Source organism: Lethenteron reissneri, chromosome 50 (assembly GCF_015708825.2).
Source record: "Lethenteron reissneri isolate LAM-NWPU_2019-01 chromosome 50, ASM1570882v1, whole genome shotgun sequence".
NCBI lineage: Eukaryota > Metazoa > Chordata > Hyperoartia > Petromyzontiformes > Petromyzontidae > Lethenteron > Lethenteron reissneri.
Window position 1 is genome coordinate 2,193,952 of NC_083828.1, and position 16,404 is coordinate 2,210,355.

The window sequence follows — 16,404 nt, forward strand, 5'->3', positions numbered from 1 at the left end:
TCACACCTCGTCACAAATGTCTCACCCCCCCCCCCCAGGTGCGTGACGTCATTTATGGACGGCCCCAAAGGTCGCGAGTGCAAACAAAGGTTGTTGGTGTGGAGTTGACTCGCATCCCTGTCAACCCCTTATCAGTGCCCCGACCTTATTAGAGACCAAGTCAGACCCTATTGGTCACCCCGTGTCTCAACGTCATCCTACAAAGTTCCATCGCAAGGGAGAAACACAAATAAATGTTTTTTTCACGAATTGAAAGTTGCAATTCGAAACGGCTCTGCGCCGTATGGAACCTGGACACTCAATTTGCTTGTACAAGAATACGGCTTCAACCACATGGGTTGACAGGTATGCCGACTCATCATCATCATCTCTACGGGATAGGTAAAATAAGGACTTTTTTTCGGGAAACCAACGGTGCGTATCAGATGTATCAACTCGCCCCCGCCATAGGAACGTGGAATTTCCCAATGGGGGAGACAGACGGGACGATGACGGAGTGGCAGCCTCGGGGCTCCACTGACCACGTGGCCGCTTCCCGCGTTACGTCACCCGCAGTTGCTCCGCGGTTGCGTCACCGCGGCCCGGAACCGTTTCGGGGCCCCACCCCCCCACCCCGTTCGTGTTTCCACCCGGAGCCCGGCACCCACGTGCGTGCGTTGTGGACGAGAGTCGGCATGGCGGCGATGTTTGGTGCTTCGCTTCGCGGCGGGTCGCGCTCGGGGCTACGGCTGCTGGGGCTCGCACCTCCGCGGGGACCGTCGCTCTGCCGGCCGCGCCGTGGAGCCGCGGCTCAGGACGTCGCGCTGCGTGCGGGCCCTGAGCTCGGCCGCGCCGTCGCCGGCGGCGTCTTGCGGGGCCCCGCACGGAGGCGTCGGGCAGAGGCCGCGCGGGGTCACCGAGTTGGGATGGCCGCACCGCCCGCCGCGGCGCCTCGCGTCCGGGCGGAGCGAGGGAGGCGACCGCGGGGCTCGAGGCCTCGGGGGAGACGATGCGGCCGAGGGTTCTGGCGGCGGCGAGGAGGCGGGGAGCGGGGACGGCGGTGGTGGTGGTGGCGGTGCCGCCTTCTCCTCGCCCGGGATCACGGCGCTGGCGACGCTCGTGGTCCCAGAAGTGTTCCCCAACGTGCCCGCGATCGCGGTGTCTCGCAACCCCGTGTTCCCGCGCTTCATCAAGATCATCGAGGTGAAGGCTCCTGGGCTCCCCACATACACACACTCTCTCCAGCTCTCTGCTTGTGCTGTCATTCTCGCTCGTGTGTGTTGAACTTTGTTCGCACCGTACGGAGCCAGCCGTGCTAGTGGGAGGTGCGGTCAGCACTCGTCGCTCCGTCCACGCTCAATGACACCTTCCAACACTCATCCCGTATTCTCTCTCACCCGCAGCGCCCCCCAGTACCCTTCAAACATCTTCCACACTCACTGACACTCCGCCACCTTCTAGAATGATCTGCCCTCCCAACTGTTGACTTTCACCACCTCGTCCTCTCGCTTGCACCGCGGGGGTGGTTTGTGTTTGTTGATGGTAAATCTACGCCGAGTGACGAGTGCGGTGTGGTCGAGGTGGAGAGTGGTGAGTGGGAGCTGGTGGCTCGTGGTGGCGATGACTCGGGGTAATGATGGTGCTGGTTGTGGTGGTGCTGGCTGTGGTGGTGCTGGCTGTGGTGGTGCTGGTTGTGGTGGTGCTGGTTGTGGTGGTGCTGGCCACCCACCCCCTCTTGTGCCGTGCCGGCCTTCGTAGGCGCTTGCTAACGGCACTTGCCCTTTCAGTCTGTTAAGGCTGTTTAACACGTACTGTAGTAGGCTTTCGCGACAAATATCCATAACAGTTTTTTTTCTTTGGGTTGGATCGCGTAAATATAAATGTGTCGTTAAACCCGCCACCACCCGACACAGCCAATTAGTAAGGTTTGTCACGTAAACAGAACGTGACAATTCGTTACTAGTACAGCACACCAGTGTGTTGGAGAGCAAAGCCACAGCATTTACAATCTGAGTACGACCTTTCGCTCGTAATTACAACCGGTATCGGGCGGCAGCCAGATTAGTGGAGAAATCCAGTTTCTGTTAAGGCTCTATGGGGTATCTTTGTTTGGTGACGACTCGTGATGATGACTCAGGGTAATGATCTTGAAGATTCTAGATTTGAAGCTTTCGTAACTGCAATGATTCATACTCTTTGTTGTTTTCGGTAAAGTCAAAATTGCTGTATCAAAATTGATAGAATGACGGTTTCACCTGAAGACGGAGGCTTGTGTTGACTCCGAAACGTCGTGATTTAATTTATTTGTTTGAGGATGCTGGTTGTGATGGCTCTTGGTGGTGAGTGGTTAATGCTGGGGTTGGGCGTTGATAGTTTGCAACATCTCGTGGTGGTGAGGAATAGTGATGTCTGTGTTTACGCGTGTGCCCGTGAAGGTGGTAGTGCAGCGGTTAGTTCGCTGCTCTAAGAACCCAGCGACCCGAGTTCGCTTCCCGCTCACAGCCAACACCAGTGACAATTATCTGAAACGGTCCTGGGCCTCCCCTACGTCGACTGAGCCTCAAATGAGTACCTGGTGTGGTGTGTGAACATCGCCGGATGTGATGCTGATCACCCATCCCCTGTGTGCCGTGCTGGGCTTCATAGGTGCTCGCTAACAGCACTTGTCCCAACAGTCTGTTCATGGCTATACGGGGGGTCTTTGTTTTTTTTTGCCCGTGTAGGTGAAGAACAAGGAGCTGATGGAGCTGTTGAGGAGGAAGGTTCGGCTCGCGCAGCCCTACGCGGGGGTCTTCCTCAAGCGAGAGGACAGGTGTGAGAGACCACCACCACCCCCATCAACCCCATCACCATCACCCCTGTCACCCCCACCACCCTCAACACCATCACCCCCACCTCCCCCGTCACCCCCACCAACACCACCCCCGGTCACTACCACCACCACCCCTGTCACCACCACCACCACCCCCGTCACCCCCACCAACACCACCCCCAAACCCCCAACACCACCCCCAACACCACCACCGCCACCACTACCAACACCCCCACCACTACCACTACCACCACCCCCACCACCCTTAACACCACCAGCACAGAGTTATCCCAATCTATGTTCGAGTATATCCCATTTGTCTGCTATGAAGAAGGGGGCTTTGCCTGAAATGTAGGGTGTTGACGAATGTGTTGAGATAATGTTGTTTGTGCTTGTGCACCACTGCCCATGCAGTATCACAAACATCGTTTAGCTATATGCCACCCGTAGGCAAATCGGTGCCCTGTTGTCACCAAAGATAGCAACGTAGCACCCCGTGTTACAGAGAATGGCCTCACCACTGCTTCTGAGGTCTATTGATTAGCGTCGTATCCACAGCAGGGGGTGTTATTGCATCACATCCTGCTGCTTGGGTGTTCATTGCATGGCAATCACCACCCGTGTGTCTACTGTGTGAGTGCGTGTGTGCCGGAGGAGCTCTGATGGTGTGTGTGTGTGTGGGGAGCGGTGGTGCAGTGGTTAGCGCGCTGCACCATCAACCCAGCTACCTGAGCAAACCGGCCCTCCCCTAGATCGACTCAGCCTCAAATGAGAACCTGGTGCGGTGTGTAAACATCGCCATTGGGGAGAAAAAGGTGGCCGGGCGTGGTGCTGGCGACCCACCCCATGTGCCGTCCCGGCCTTCATTTGTGCACACTAAGAACACTTTTCGCACCTCCGATTAGCACAGTTGGCTATGTACTGTGCGAAAGAAATTCAACGTACGTTCATTTTCCGAAAAGTCGGTTGAGGTTATACGGGGGGGGGGTCTTTGTGATTGCGCGTGTCTCTGTGCAGTAACGAGGCGGACGCGGTGAGCAGTCTGGACGAGATCCACCCCGTGGGGACGTTCGTCCAGATCCACGAGATGCAGGACCTGGGCGACAAGCTGCGCATGATCGTCATGGGCCACCGGCGGTAGGACCACACTCGTGTCACACCGTTAACACCGGGGGTAGGGCCGCACTCGCGTCACACCGCTACTGTTGGTGGTATCACTGGGACCATCGGCATATTCGCTTTACATACCAATGTTATCCAGCAGCATTCCTTCACGCGAATTAAACCTTAGTAGATGGTGGCGGAGGCTTGAGGAAGCTTCATCCAGCAGTGGATCGACCACGGCTGAAGGTGATGAATGAAAACCAATTTTAACGAGCGCAGTCATCGGTGACCACGCTGCCCCCTCCCAACCCATCTGCCCCCCAGGATCCGGATCACACGCGCGCTCGACGCCGACCCCGAGATGATGGTCATGACCCCGCAGGCAGAAGCGGACGAGACCGCGACCCCGGGCGACCCCGAGCAGGAAGGGCGACCCCGGGGTCGACGCTGGCGCCGGGAGAGGGGCGGGCGACCCTTGGAGACCGTGCCCCCCGCGCCTGGCGCCCCGGGGGGCCCCGAAGAGGTGGTGGAGGAGGCGGCGGTGGGGGGGGGCACGGGCCCCGTGGGGGTGGAGCCGCTGGGAGGGGAGGACGCGGGGGGGGCGAGCGAGGAGGTGCTGATGGTGGAGGTGGAGAACGTGGTGCACGAGGAGTTCACGCACACCGAGGAGGTCAAGGTGCGTCGCGTTGAGAGCTCGCGCCAAACGGGCACAGGTTTCACGGAGAGATAGGTCAGATAGGTCAGAATCAGAATCTTTATTCATACTGGAGGTATCCGATGAGCTATAAAGCTCTTTTTCACAGATGTCCAGTAAGGGCGGGTCAGTAGGAGTTCTCAGAGATACCGCAAATGGCGATTGTTGAGAGGTCTTGAAATGCAACTGTGACTGTGTGTGTCTGGGCGCGCTGCTTGCACGTGTTCACGTGCCTCCTTGTCTCGTGTGTGTCTCCCCGCCTCCCCGCGTCTCTCGTTGTTGTCCCCGTGCGCCAGGCCCTGACGGCGGAGATCGTGAAGACGATCCGTGACATCATCGCGCTGAACCCGCTGTACCGCGAGTCGGTGGTGCAGATGATGCAGGCCGGGCAGCGCGTCATCGACAACCCCATCTACCTGAGTGACATGGGGGCGGCGCTGACCGGGGCAGAGTCGCACGAGCTGCAGGACGTGCTGGAGGAGACCAACGTGAGCTGGGGGTGGGGTGGGGGGGTTGGGAGCGCGGGGATATTACGCAGAGACTAAGATCTGCCTCCCCTAACCATGCAGCCTTTAGCAGGCTCTTGGGGCGAGCAGCTGTTACGTCGGCACTCGCACGTCATCGTGTCCGTGTGTCACCACGTCCCTGTCTCCCGTGCGACGGTTTGTCTCTCCGTGTCGACCCGTGTGTCCTTGCGATCGCGTACTCCTGCTCGCATGCGCACACACACTCGCGTGCTCGCACACACACTCGCGTGCCCGTACACACTTTCACTCGCGTGTGAGCGTTAACAGATCCCCAAGAGGCTGTACAAGGCGCTGTCACTGCTGAAGAAGGAATTTGAGCTGAGCAAACTCCAGCAGAGGCTCGGGCGAGAGGTGAGAAGCCCGGCTCTCCCGGTCTCTTTCTACCCTCTGTCTCTCTCTCTCAGCCTCTCTCCCCACTCATTATTTCATAATGACAACGATTATTTTCGTCATCAAACACGTACTGTGACTGCATCACATACAAAACGGTACACACGGAGGCGCGCATAGATTAGGATGTTTTCAGCAAATCATTTTTGAGCAAGGGGGCAACACTCGATCCCATACAGAAGGCAATGATGATATCAGTCCACACTTTGCTGGTACCGCCATCTCCCAACTCGCGATGCACCCACCACGTTCTCCACCTCGACCATCAACACCTCGTCGCTGGCCCCCACCGCGTCCTCCCCTCCCAGCGGCTCGGCTCCCATGCGGCCCTTGCCCCCCTCCTCCTCGAGGCCTCTTCCCACTTCCTCGGGGCCCCCCTGGGCGTCTGTCGTGGGGGTGGGGGCACGGCCTCAGAGGGGCGGCCCCCTCCTCTCCCCAGCGTGGGATCGCAGGTCGCCACGCGTGTAGACCCCCCCCACCCAACGCCCGACCCTCTCCCTGCTGCGTCTTCCTCAACACGACGCTGCCGCTGCCGCCCTCGCAGGTGGAGGAGAAGATCAAGCAGACGCACAGGAAGTACCTGCTGCAGGAGCAGCTGAAGATCATCAAGAAGGAGCTGGGCCTGGAGAAGGACGACAAGGACGCCATCGCGGAGCGCATGCGCGAGCGCCTCTCCCACCTCGTGGTGCCGCCCCACGTCGTCCCCGTCATCGAGGAGGAGCTGAGCAAGCTGGCGCTGCTCGACAACCACTCCTCCGAGTTCAAGTGAGGGCAGCGGCGCACGGGAGAATCCGATGAGCTATGGAGCTTTTTTTAACACGTGTCCAGTCGGGGCACGGGGGTCACGTTACAACGACAATCAGTCTGTTACAGCTACACGTTAAATCTCTGTCTTTATGATGTTGGTATGATGTGGTACGTATGATGCCCTCAGTGTGACGAGGAACTACCTGGACTGGCTGACGAGCGTGCCGTGGGGCCGCGTGAGCGAGGAGACGCTAAAGATCGGGCGAGCGCGCGAAGTCCTGGAGCAGGACCACTACGGCATGGATGACATCAAGGCCCGCATCCTGGTGGGGACCACAGCCCCCGCCACCACGGAGCAAATACACCACAAGCACAACAACAAATACACCACAACAACAAATACACCACAAGCACAACAACAAATACACCACAACAACAAATACACCACAACAACAAATACACCACAAGCACAACAACAAATACACCACAAGCACAACAACAAATACACCACAAGCACAACAACAAATACACCACAAGCACAACAACAAATACACCACAAGCACAACAACAAATACACCACAAGCACAACAACCACAACAAGAACCGTTTCAGAGAATCGTCACCGATGTTGATTGTGAGCGAGAATCAAACTTGAGTGGCCGGGTTTGTAGCGCAGTGGGCTAACCAACCACCGCACCACTGCTCAGTGTACACAAAGACACAGATCCCCCATCTAGCCTTAACAATAATCGTCACTGGTGTTGGCCGTTAATGGGAATCGAATTCGGGTCATTGGGTTTGTAGCGCAGTGCGCAAACCACTGCACCATCTCTCCCCATAGTGTACAAACACACGCGCGCGAGTACACACGCAGCTTTCGCCCACCCTGATCTCACTCTACCCCCCGCCCCCACTACCTACCGTACGTGCGCGTACACACACACTCACGTACACACACGCACGTACGCAGGAGTTCATCGCCGTGAGCCATCTCCGCGGCACGACGCAGGGCAAGATCCTGTGCTTCCACGGCCCCCCCGGCGTGGGGAAGACGTCGATCGCACGCTCCATCGCCCGCGCGCTCAACCGCGAGTACTTCCGCTTCAGCGTGGGCGGCATGACGGACGTGGCCGAGATCAAGGGGCACCGCCGCACCTACGTGGGCGCCATGCCCGGCAAGATCATCCAGTGCCTGAAAAAGACCAAGACGGAGAACCCGCTCATCCTCATCGACGAGGTGAGAACCCTGTGCGTGTGTATGTGTATGTGTGTGCTCATGCCCAACCACCGCATGCCCAAGCAGCTTCTGTTTGGCTGGAGAGAGGGGGCTAAATGGGCATGACACGGGATGGAGAAGAGATGGAGTGATGTGGTACAGGAGAATGTGGAGCTGAGTGGACTTGCTGATGACTGGTACAAGCGGTGTCAAGATCGGCCTCTATGGAGAAGGCTCGTGAAGGACGCTACTGGTCAGTTGGAGGCAGTCGCCCTCCAACAACAACGGAGGGCGGTGGAGCGACGCTCACACCAACGAGCGGAGTGCCGGATGGATAAAATACAGCAAGTTGGCACAGTAGGGGGCACAGCTGGGGCATCAGCCAGTCATCTTAGTCAACCCATGGCAGCTGGGCCTGTACCGTGACCTCCAGTCAGCAAGCCTTCCACACTTCACGTGGCCTCAAAGTGCACCTGGCCTGGCACAAGCGCTGTGGGGGTGATGTCACCCCCACAGAGCATGTTGTGTGTACGTACGGTTTGATTCCCGCTCACAGCCATCACCAGTGACTATTATCTGTCCTGGGCCTCCCCTAAGTCGACTCAGTTTCAAATGAGTACCTCGTGCGATGTGTAAACGTCACCACTAGGGAGACAAAGGTGGCCAGGCGTGGTGTTGGCCACCCACCCCTTCGTGTGCCATGCCGGCCTTCATAGGTGCTCGCTAACAGCACTTGCCCCTACAGTCCATTAAGGCTACAAGGGGGATCTTTGTCTTTGTTGTCTGTGTAGCGGTTAGTGCGCTGCGCTAGAGAACCCGATGACCCAAGTTCGATTCCACTCACGACCAACACTGGCGACGATTACCTGAACTGGTCTTGGGCCTCCCCTAGATCGACTCGGCCTCCGCAAAGGAACAGATTTCACAGCTCGTAAATAGAACAGGAACGCATGGCGCACGTCATGCCTGGCATTCATGCCACGTGCACCAGTTGTGTGAAAAGATTTAAAGCAATGGACTAATTCCAATTAAAATTATTTTCACAGTGTTTATTTCTATAAGGATCTTGAATTCATTCTTTTTCCCCGATATATTTATCAGATTCGAGGTCCCATTTGCTTAGCCGAGTGCCACTCCACGAGAATGCGTTCCTCCGGTAACGTGGTCGCTGTGCCCGTTTCCACGGCGACCAGGTGGACAAGATTGGCCGCGGTTACCAGGGCGACCCGTCGTCTGCGCTGCTCGAGCTGCTGGACCCCGAGCAGAATGCCAACTTCCTGGACCACTACCTCGATGTGACCATCGACCTCTCCAAGGTGAGGCCGCTTGACCCCGTGACCCCTGGTGACCTTCCACCTCCCTCCATCAAACTATTACTACTTTTATTTTACCAGTTAAGGCCCACTGAGCTACATAGCTCTTTCAGAAGCGACCTGGCCACAAATAATAGTTCAACAAAGTGGCTTGTCACGTGGACATTTATAGCAGACAAAATATGCAGGGAAACCCGGAAGACCTTGAAAAAAATCCATACGACCATGGGAAGAACTCCAAATATACAGGCATTGGGGTCTGGATCGCACCTTGATGCTTGACTGGCTGACCCGTGGATTGACTTGACCCCTGACCCATTGACCCACCTTCTCCCAAGGTGCTGTTCATCTGCACGGCGAACGTGCTGGACACGATCCCCGAGCCGCTGCGAGACCGCATGGAGATGATCGCCGTGTCGGGATACGTGGCGCAGGAGAAGCTCGCTATCGCCGAGGCAACTATCACACATCCACCTCTTCGTCGAACTCGCCTCGTCACACAAACCACTGCGCGCATACGCACACACACACACACACACGCACCCTCGTCACGGGCGCGCGTCCTACACACACCTTGGCACACGCGTACCGTGACGCGCAGCTGCACGCCATCGCGCGGTTGCAGTCCACAGCTTGCCGAACACACCGCATCTCGCACACGCCACCGCACTCCACGCTTCATCACACACTCGGACAAAGACCCGCCGTATAGCCTTAACAGACTGTTAGGGTAAGTGCAGCTAGCGAGCACCGATGAAAGCCGGTACGGCACACAAGGGGGTAGGTGGCCAGCACCACATCCGGGTGCCTTTTTCTCCCCAATAGCGATGTTCACACCACATCAAGTATTCATTTGGGGCTAAATCGACCTAGGGGAGGCCCTGGACCGCTTCAAACAATCGTCACTGCGGTTGGTGGTCGTCATGTGCTGGAATCGAACTCGGGTCGCCGGTTTCGTAGCGCAGTGCACTAACCGCTGCACCACCGCTCCCCACATACCATCACGTTCACACACTTCATCACAACCTTGAACATGCGCGCACAACTCAACATCTCCCACCCCCTCTCCGCCCCCCCTCCCACCGTAGAAGTACCTGGTGCCACAGGTGCAGACAGGCACGGGACTCACGGACGGGCGGGCGTCCATCACGGCGGACGCGCTCGCGATCCTCATCCGGCAGTACTGCAGGGAGAGCGGCGTGCGCAACCTGCAGAAGCAGATCGAGAAGGTGAGATTGTGAGGGTGAGACAGAGGGCTGCATGTGAGAGAGAGTGAGACAGAGAGAGTACTGCAAAGGGAGTTTGGTCCGGCTAGTGGAGGGCCAGTGAAAGCTCGTCATCGCGGTTGTGGCAGTGACGGCATTGGTGGTGGTATTGATGTTTATGCCGATGGCTGTGTGAGATTGTTGGTGTTGGTTACAGTGGTGCTGGTAGTGACGGTGGTGACGGTGGTGGTGTCGGTGTTCCGGAAGGCCGCGTTCCGGCTCGGGTAGTGTCATAAAGGGCATGTTTTCAATGGTAGTGGTGTTTGTGTTGACGACGCTGATGGCTATGTGTAATTGATGGTGTTGTTGACGGTCGTGGCGGCGGTTGTGGTGTAGGTGTTCCGGAAGGCCGCGTTCCGGCTGGTGGAGGGTGATGCGGAGAGCGTCACCGTGGACACCGGGAACCTGCAGGACTTTGTGGGGAAGCCGGTATTCACCGTGGACCGCATGTACGACGTGACGCCGCCCGGCGTCGTCATGGGTCTGGCGTGGACCGCCATGGGTGCGTCGCAAAGGCCCCCCCACTCTCTCCCTTCGCCCCCATCGCTGCTGCCCCCACCACCGCCCCCACCACCGCCGTCACAGTCTACAGCACTGTCTCCCCCAGCGTGATAACAAAAATAATGATTATATAGTAAATGTGGTATGGGCGGTATCGTTCTTACAGCGCAGGGCCATCGTCACAGGGGCAGCCTGCCCTGGTTTCTTAATAGGAGGAGATTCCACGTTGACTAATTTATGGTGTCATTTTTTAAAATTATATTTAGCAAATTTGGATCGTGACGGCGGCACAAGACGACAGCCTGCTCGTTACCACGTGATAGCCCGCTCATTTACCATGATAGCCCGCTCGTTTACTACGATAGCCTGCTCGTTTGAGTTCCAGACGCCCAACCGTGATGTAACCGCGTTGTAACCGCGTTCTCAACCTCGCCGACCGCAGGCGGCTCGACGCTGTTTGTGGAGACGTCACTGCGCCGACCCCGCGACCCCGAGACCAAGGAAGGGACGCTGGAGGTGACGGGGCAGCTGGGCGACGTGATGAAGGAGAGCGCGCGCATCGCGTACACGTTCGCACGCTCCTTCCTCATGCAGCACGATCCCGGCAACGAGACGCTCACCAGCTCGCACCTCCACCTACACGTGCCTGAGGTACATTTGTGTGGGTGCGCGCGTGGGCGCGTGCGCATGCTTTGTGGGTGTGTGTACAAACCCAGTGACCCGAATTCGATTCCTGCTCAAGGCCAACGTCTGTGATGAATACCTGAACCAGACCTGTGCCTCCCCTAGGTTGGCTCGGTCACAAATTGGTATCTGGTGTGATGTGTAAACATTGTCGCTAAGGGACAAAGCGGGCCAGGCATGGTCCTGGCCCTCTTCAAAGAGCTATTAACGTTTAAATCTAGATTGAAAATTCATTTCTTTACAACTGCTTTTTGTGTTGAGTTTGTTGTACTTCTGGTTGTCTACAGTGCAATGCGAAAGAATTTCAACATACATACGCCGGCCTTCATCGGTGCTCGTGAACAGCACTTGCCCCAACGATCTGCTGAAGGCTATGCGGGGGAATCTTTATCATTGTGCGCTCGCAGGGTGCGACGCCCAAGGACGGGCCGAGTGCCGGCTGCACCATCGTGACGGCGCTGCTGTCGCTGGCGCTGGGCCGCGCCGTGCGGCAGGACCTCGCCATGACGGGGGAGGTGTCGCTCACAGGCAAAATCCTCCCGGTGGGCGGCATCAAGGAGAAGACGATCGCGGTGAGTCTGTTTTTATTTTTTTACAAGCCAAGGCCCACTGAGCTATGTAGCTGTTTTTCAGAAGCGACCTGGGTACAAATGATAGCTCAACGAAGTGGTTTGTCGTGTGGAAATGTATAGCGGCCAAATACTCTAAACGCATGTTTCTAAATGTGGAGGGAAAAATCTCAGGACTTGGAAAAAAATCCACGTGACCACGAGGAGAACATGCAAAGTCCAAATATACAGGAGTCATGGTTGGGATCGAACCCACAACCTCCTGTATACCAGGCGAAGTAGTTAACATCTCGCCACCATGGTGTACCCCCTTACACAATTGTGTACCCTTACCCGCACTCTTAACTCACACCCCCCCGCGCGTGTGTGCGTGCGTCAGGCGCGGCGAGCGGGAGTCACCTGCATGATCCTACCCGCGGAGAACCGGAAGGACTTCTCGGACCTGGCGTCGTACATCACTGAGGGCCTTGAGGTCCACTTTGTGGACCACTACAGCCAGATCGTTGGCGTGGCCTTCCCGCCGGAGCAGAGCTGATCTCTCTCCCCACCCCCCTCACGCGCGCACACGCACAAACCTGGCCTCAAATCGGCCCAAAGACTTGAACCCGAGCCCGGTGCGGTGCTCACCGAGCCACCGACAAGCGGCGTCCGCGCGGGAAGGTGGAGCGACATTGGTAGAGTTGTGGAGACACGAGGGTGGAGTGGGCAGCGTATCGGCTGTGGTCACTGCTCCGATGCTCGGCTGGTCAACTAAGCCGGCCTTAACCGTAGCCGGGTGGCCTTTGTGTGGACTCGTAAGGCCGTCCATCATTGTGTCGCCGTTCTGCCTATGAGCCCAGCACGACCCCGGCTGAGCTGGACACGCTGCGTAGGAACTCCACTTCGTACCTCCGTCGTGCCGGGGTCAGCGACGCTACGGTGGCCCCGCAGCTTCCTCACGTCATCGTTCACGCAGCATGCCATCGCTGTCGCCATCGCCACCATCGTCGGACGCCGACCTACGCGGGCGTCCCGCGCCGTGGCCTTGGAAGTCGAGTTTCTGAGAAAGAGTCTCTCGATGTAGTTTTAGCTCCGCTTGCGCGCACCTAGTATGCACCTACCGCCTGATTAATCGGTTTCGTACGGTTTTTATAGCGTGCACCCCCTGCACCCCCCCCCCTTCCCGAGTGGGTCCACGATGAGTGATGTGGTAGGTGCCTCCGACCCCCAGCACCTGCGATGAGGTCAAACGCTGGCGTAGCTCGCCGCCGCCGCCACAACCCTGCCCCAGCCCAGCCCCATCACTGCGGCGGTGTGGCCTCGCAGATTGTGGAGTCACAGGTCTCGGTGTGGGTCTGTGTCCATGCTGCTGCTGTAGTTTGCGCTACGGCGACTGTGTCAAGTGTCGATTGGGCAACCGCGAGCTAAGCCCGGCCTGAGCAGACAGGGATTATGAGCTGATAGTGATAAATATACATTGTAAAGATGTCTAATCTATAATAAATTACCTGAATCAGGTGCCTGTTTGTGTCTTGGCTGCTGCCGTCGTGCAGGCCCTCGGTGGAGCGTTGCGTCCAAGGACCGCGGGGGGTTGCGACGTCTTTGGAAGACCATCCAGCAGTAGATGGAGCATAGCTGGTGATGGAGCATTTCTGGTGAAAATCAGAATCTTTACATAAATTATTTGGTGATCATGCTGCGTTGGCAGTGGTACACAAGTGCAAATAAAAACACTCGTTCGTCATATTCTTGCTTCTTTCGGTAAAGTCACGTAAACATTTTAAAAGCAAAAAACCCACGACGTTTCGATCGCAACACAAGCGGTCTTCTTCAGGTGGATTTCAGAAAGATGGAAGACGTCTTCCGGAAGATGGAGATGTATTCCGGAAGACGTTTTCCGTCTCACAGGAAGACGTCTTCCGGAAGATGCCATAAACCTTCCGGAAGACGTCTTTTAGAATGATGGAAGATGTCTTCCGGAACATGGAGAGTATTCCGGAAGACGTCTTCCGGAAGATGGAGATGTATTCCGGAATGCGTCTTCTGTAAGACATCCGTCATTTGAAAGATGCTCGTCAGTTAAGAATTTTTTTTAAGTATGCTTTGGAGGCCCATTTCCCTAAACATCGGCTTTCGTATATTCATTTTAAGGCCACACTGTTATCGACTATTGTTTATTTGCTGACATTGGCGCGCTCAAGTCCTTTGTAACGGCTCGTCGTCATGGAAACCCTAAAATTTTCGCGCCAAAAAAGGGGCAACCGTTGGTGACGTCACCACCTCCGCTCGTGGCCACGCCCACTTGCGAGCTGAGCACTTTCACCTTGTGACGCCCTGGCAAACGTTAACGTTGATTTTATTTAAAAACAAACAAAAAACCCCGACGGTCATTCATTACGACGCACATCGCAGGCACCGTTGTGTTAACTGTTTAAGAAAAAAAAGTCCGCTTCGGTCGGAAGAAGAGGTTAAGGGCCGGTGTGTGTGGAGACTTTGCGTTGGCGGGGCAGCTGTGAAACATGAACAAAAACACGCAGCTCCCCCCACGTGGAGATGGAGCGACGAGATAGAGAAATTCATCACAGCAGTGGACAGATCACGGCTGTTGGCGTGGGGAGGACACGTGAAGATGCTATCACGGTCCCCGTTGTACTGGATGCTGCTTGTGGCGAGCAGTGGAACAACGCGGACAAACAGAATAAACCTCTAATTCTAGATCCAAACAGAAAAAACTCCTAATTCTAGACCCAAACAGAATAAACCCCTCATTCTAGACCCAAACAATAAACTCCTAATTCTAGACCCAAACATAACAAACACCTCATTCTAGACCCAAACAGAAGAAACCCCTCATTCTAGACCCAAACAAAACAAACCCCTCATTCTAGACCCAAACAGAATAAACCTCTCATTCTAGACCCAAACAGAACAAACCCCTCATTCTAGACCCAAACAGAACAAACCTCTCATTCTAGACCCAAACAGAACAAACTCCTCATTCTAGACCCAAACAGAAGAAACTCCTCATTCTAGACCTACAAGGGCGAGAAGGCTGGGAGCCAGGGTCCTGCCTATCCAGGACCTATTCTCCCTTGACCAGTGGTTACACTGAGCCTCAGCCCTTACAAGGGCTGGAAGACTTGGCCCAGGGTCCTAGCTGCCTTCAGCCGGCTTGAGTCTTCGTGCAGGCAGAACTGCCCAGAGCTCTCAGCGCTCCGGCCTTTATACTGGTTCGTGACTGGGTTCGTCCAATCACAGGCCACCTTGTGGAACCTTCTGATTGGTCCTTCCCAATCTGGCGTTTGGATCCTACATGACCTCAGTTGACCCTGACCGTTTACCAAGCGGGAAAACTGAGTTTTCGATCCGCTATCTCGCGGATCGCCGAACAGCGAGTAGTTATTACCATTACACAACCATCAAACCGCATTCGAACATCAATAGGCCGATGCTGCACATCTTTTTTTTATAAATGTTAAATTAAACACAAGCCAGAGTGGTGAGATTGTGGCCACGCAGCCCAAACTATAGACCGTATTGTTAAAACCACAGAGATACTAGATACCTCTCTTCAAATACTCATAGAAATACAGAGACCCACAGACACACACGTACACATATAAATGCACAGACTTAGAGATACATAAAGACGCATAGAGATTCGTAGAGACAGAGATCATTGATAACATTAAAGACGAACCACTGACAGTGCGGTAGTGTGATTATGGCCACGTAGCGCAATTTATTCACCACAAAGTAAACCACTGAAGCCTTCACTAAGGGAGAATATTAAAGCTTTCTCGAAGCCTAGCAGCCCTCGGACACCACACACACGGGTCATCATTTAGCTCCCCAGCATATTGTGCCACACGCAATGTGCTCGAGGTCTATGGGTGACCGAGCTTCTTCACGTGTAGCCCCCCGGCTATGGAAATCTCTTCCACGAGATTTCAGATGGATCTTTCTTATATTTACGTGATATCTCTAACACCAAAAAAAAACACCGATATTATGGAGCTCTCTGAGCCTGTGGACATTTTTTTCGCTTCCGCTTATTAAACTTTTAGTTCATTTAGTAAATTATTCTTAACATGTATTTATATTGTTTATGGAGTCAATGGGGGGGGGGGGGGCGTGGGCCAATCTAGTCAATGGGGGGGGGGGGGGGGTAATGTAGTCAATGGGGGGCCATGGAGTGAATGGGGGGGCAATGGAGTGAATGGGGGAGGGGGGCAAGGAGTGAATGGGGGGCAATGTAGTTTAATGGGGGGGGCACGGAGTGAATGGGGGGCAATGTAGTCAATGGGGGGGGGGCACGGAGTGAATGGGGAGCAATGTAGTCAATGGGGGGCGGCAATGGCGTCAATGGGGGGGGCAATAGAGCCAATTGGGGGGGGCAACGTAGTCAATTGGGGGGGGGCGCGGGCCAATGCAGTCAATGGGAGGGGGGATGGAGTCAATTGGGGGGGCGCGGGCCAATGGAGTCGATGGGAGGGGGGGTAGAGTCAATGGGAGGGGGGGGGACTCAATTGGGGGGGGGCGCGGGCCAATGGAGTCGATGGGGGGAGGAGCCAATGGCATCAATGGAGGAGGCGAGCCAATAGAGTCCATGGGGGAGGGGGGG

At 55.9% G+C, this 16,404-nt stretch overlaps 1 protein-coding gene across 1 annotated transcript; it reads left to right on the forward strand.

Moving 5' to 3' along the window:
* The first annotated feature begins 614 nt into the window (after positions 1-614).
* LONP1 (lon peptidase 1, mitochondrial) lies at positions 615-13,298 on the forward strand. Its single transcript, XM_061572313.1, is given in 17 exon segments — positions 615-794; positions 796-1,182; positions 2,703-2,791; positions 3,809-3,928; positions 4,220-4,571; positions 4,886-5,077; positions 5,384-5,467; positions 6,051-6,271; positions 6,441-6,579; positions 7,224-7,490; positions 8,663-8,785; positions 9,121-9,237; positions 9,871-10,011; positions 10,384-10,549; positions 10,991-11,199; positions 11,640-11,804; positions 12,181-13,298. Coding segments are annotated over 17 exon segments (3,048 nt in total). The 5' UTR covers positions 615-674; the 3' UTR covers positions 12,337-13,298.
* The last annotated feature ends 3,106 nt before the right edge of the window (positions 13,299-16,404 follow it).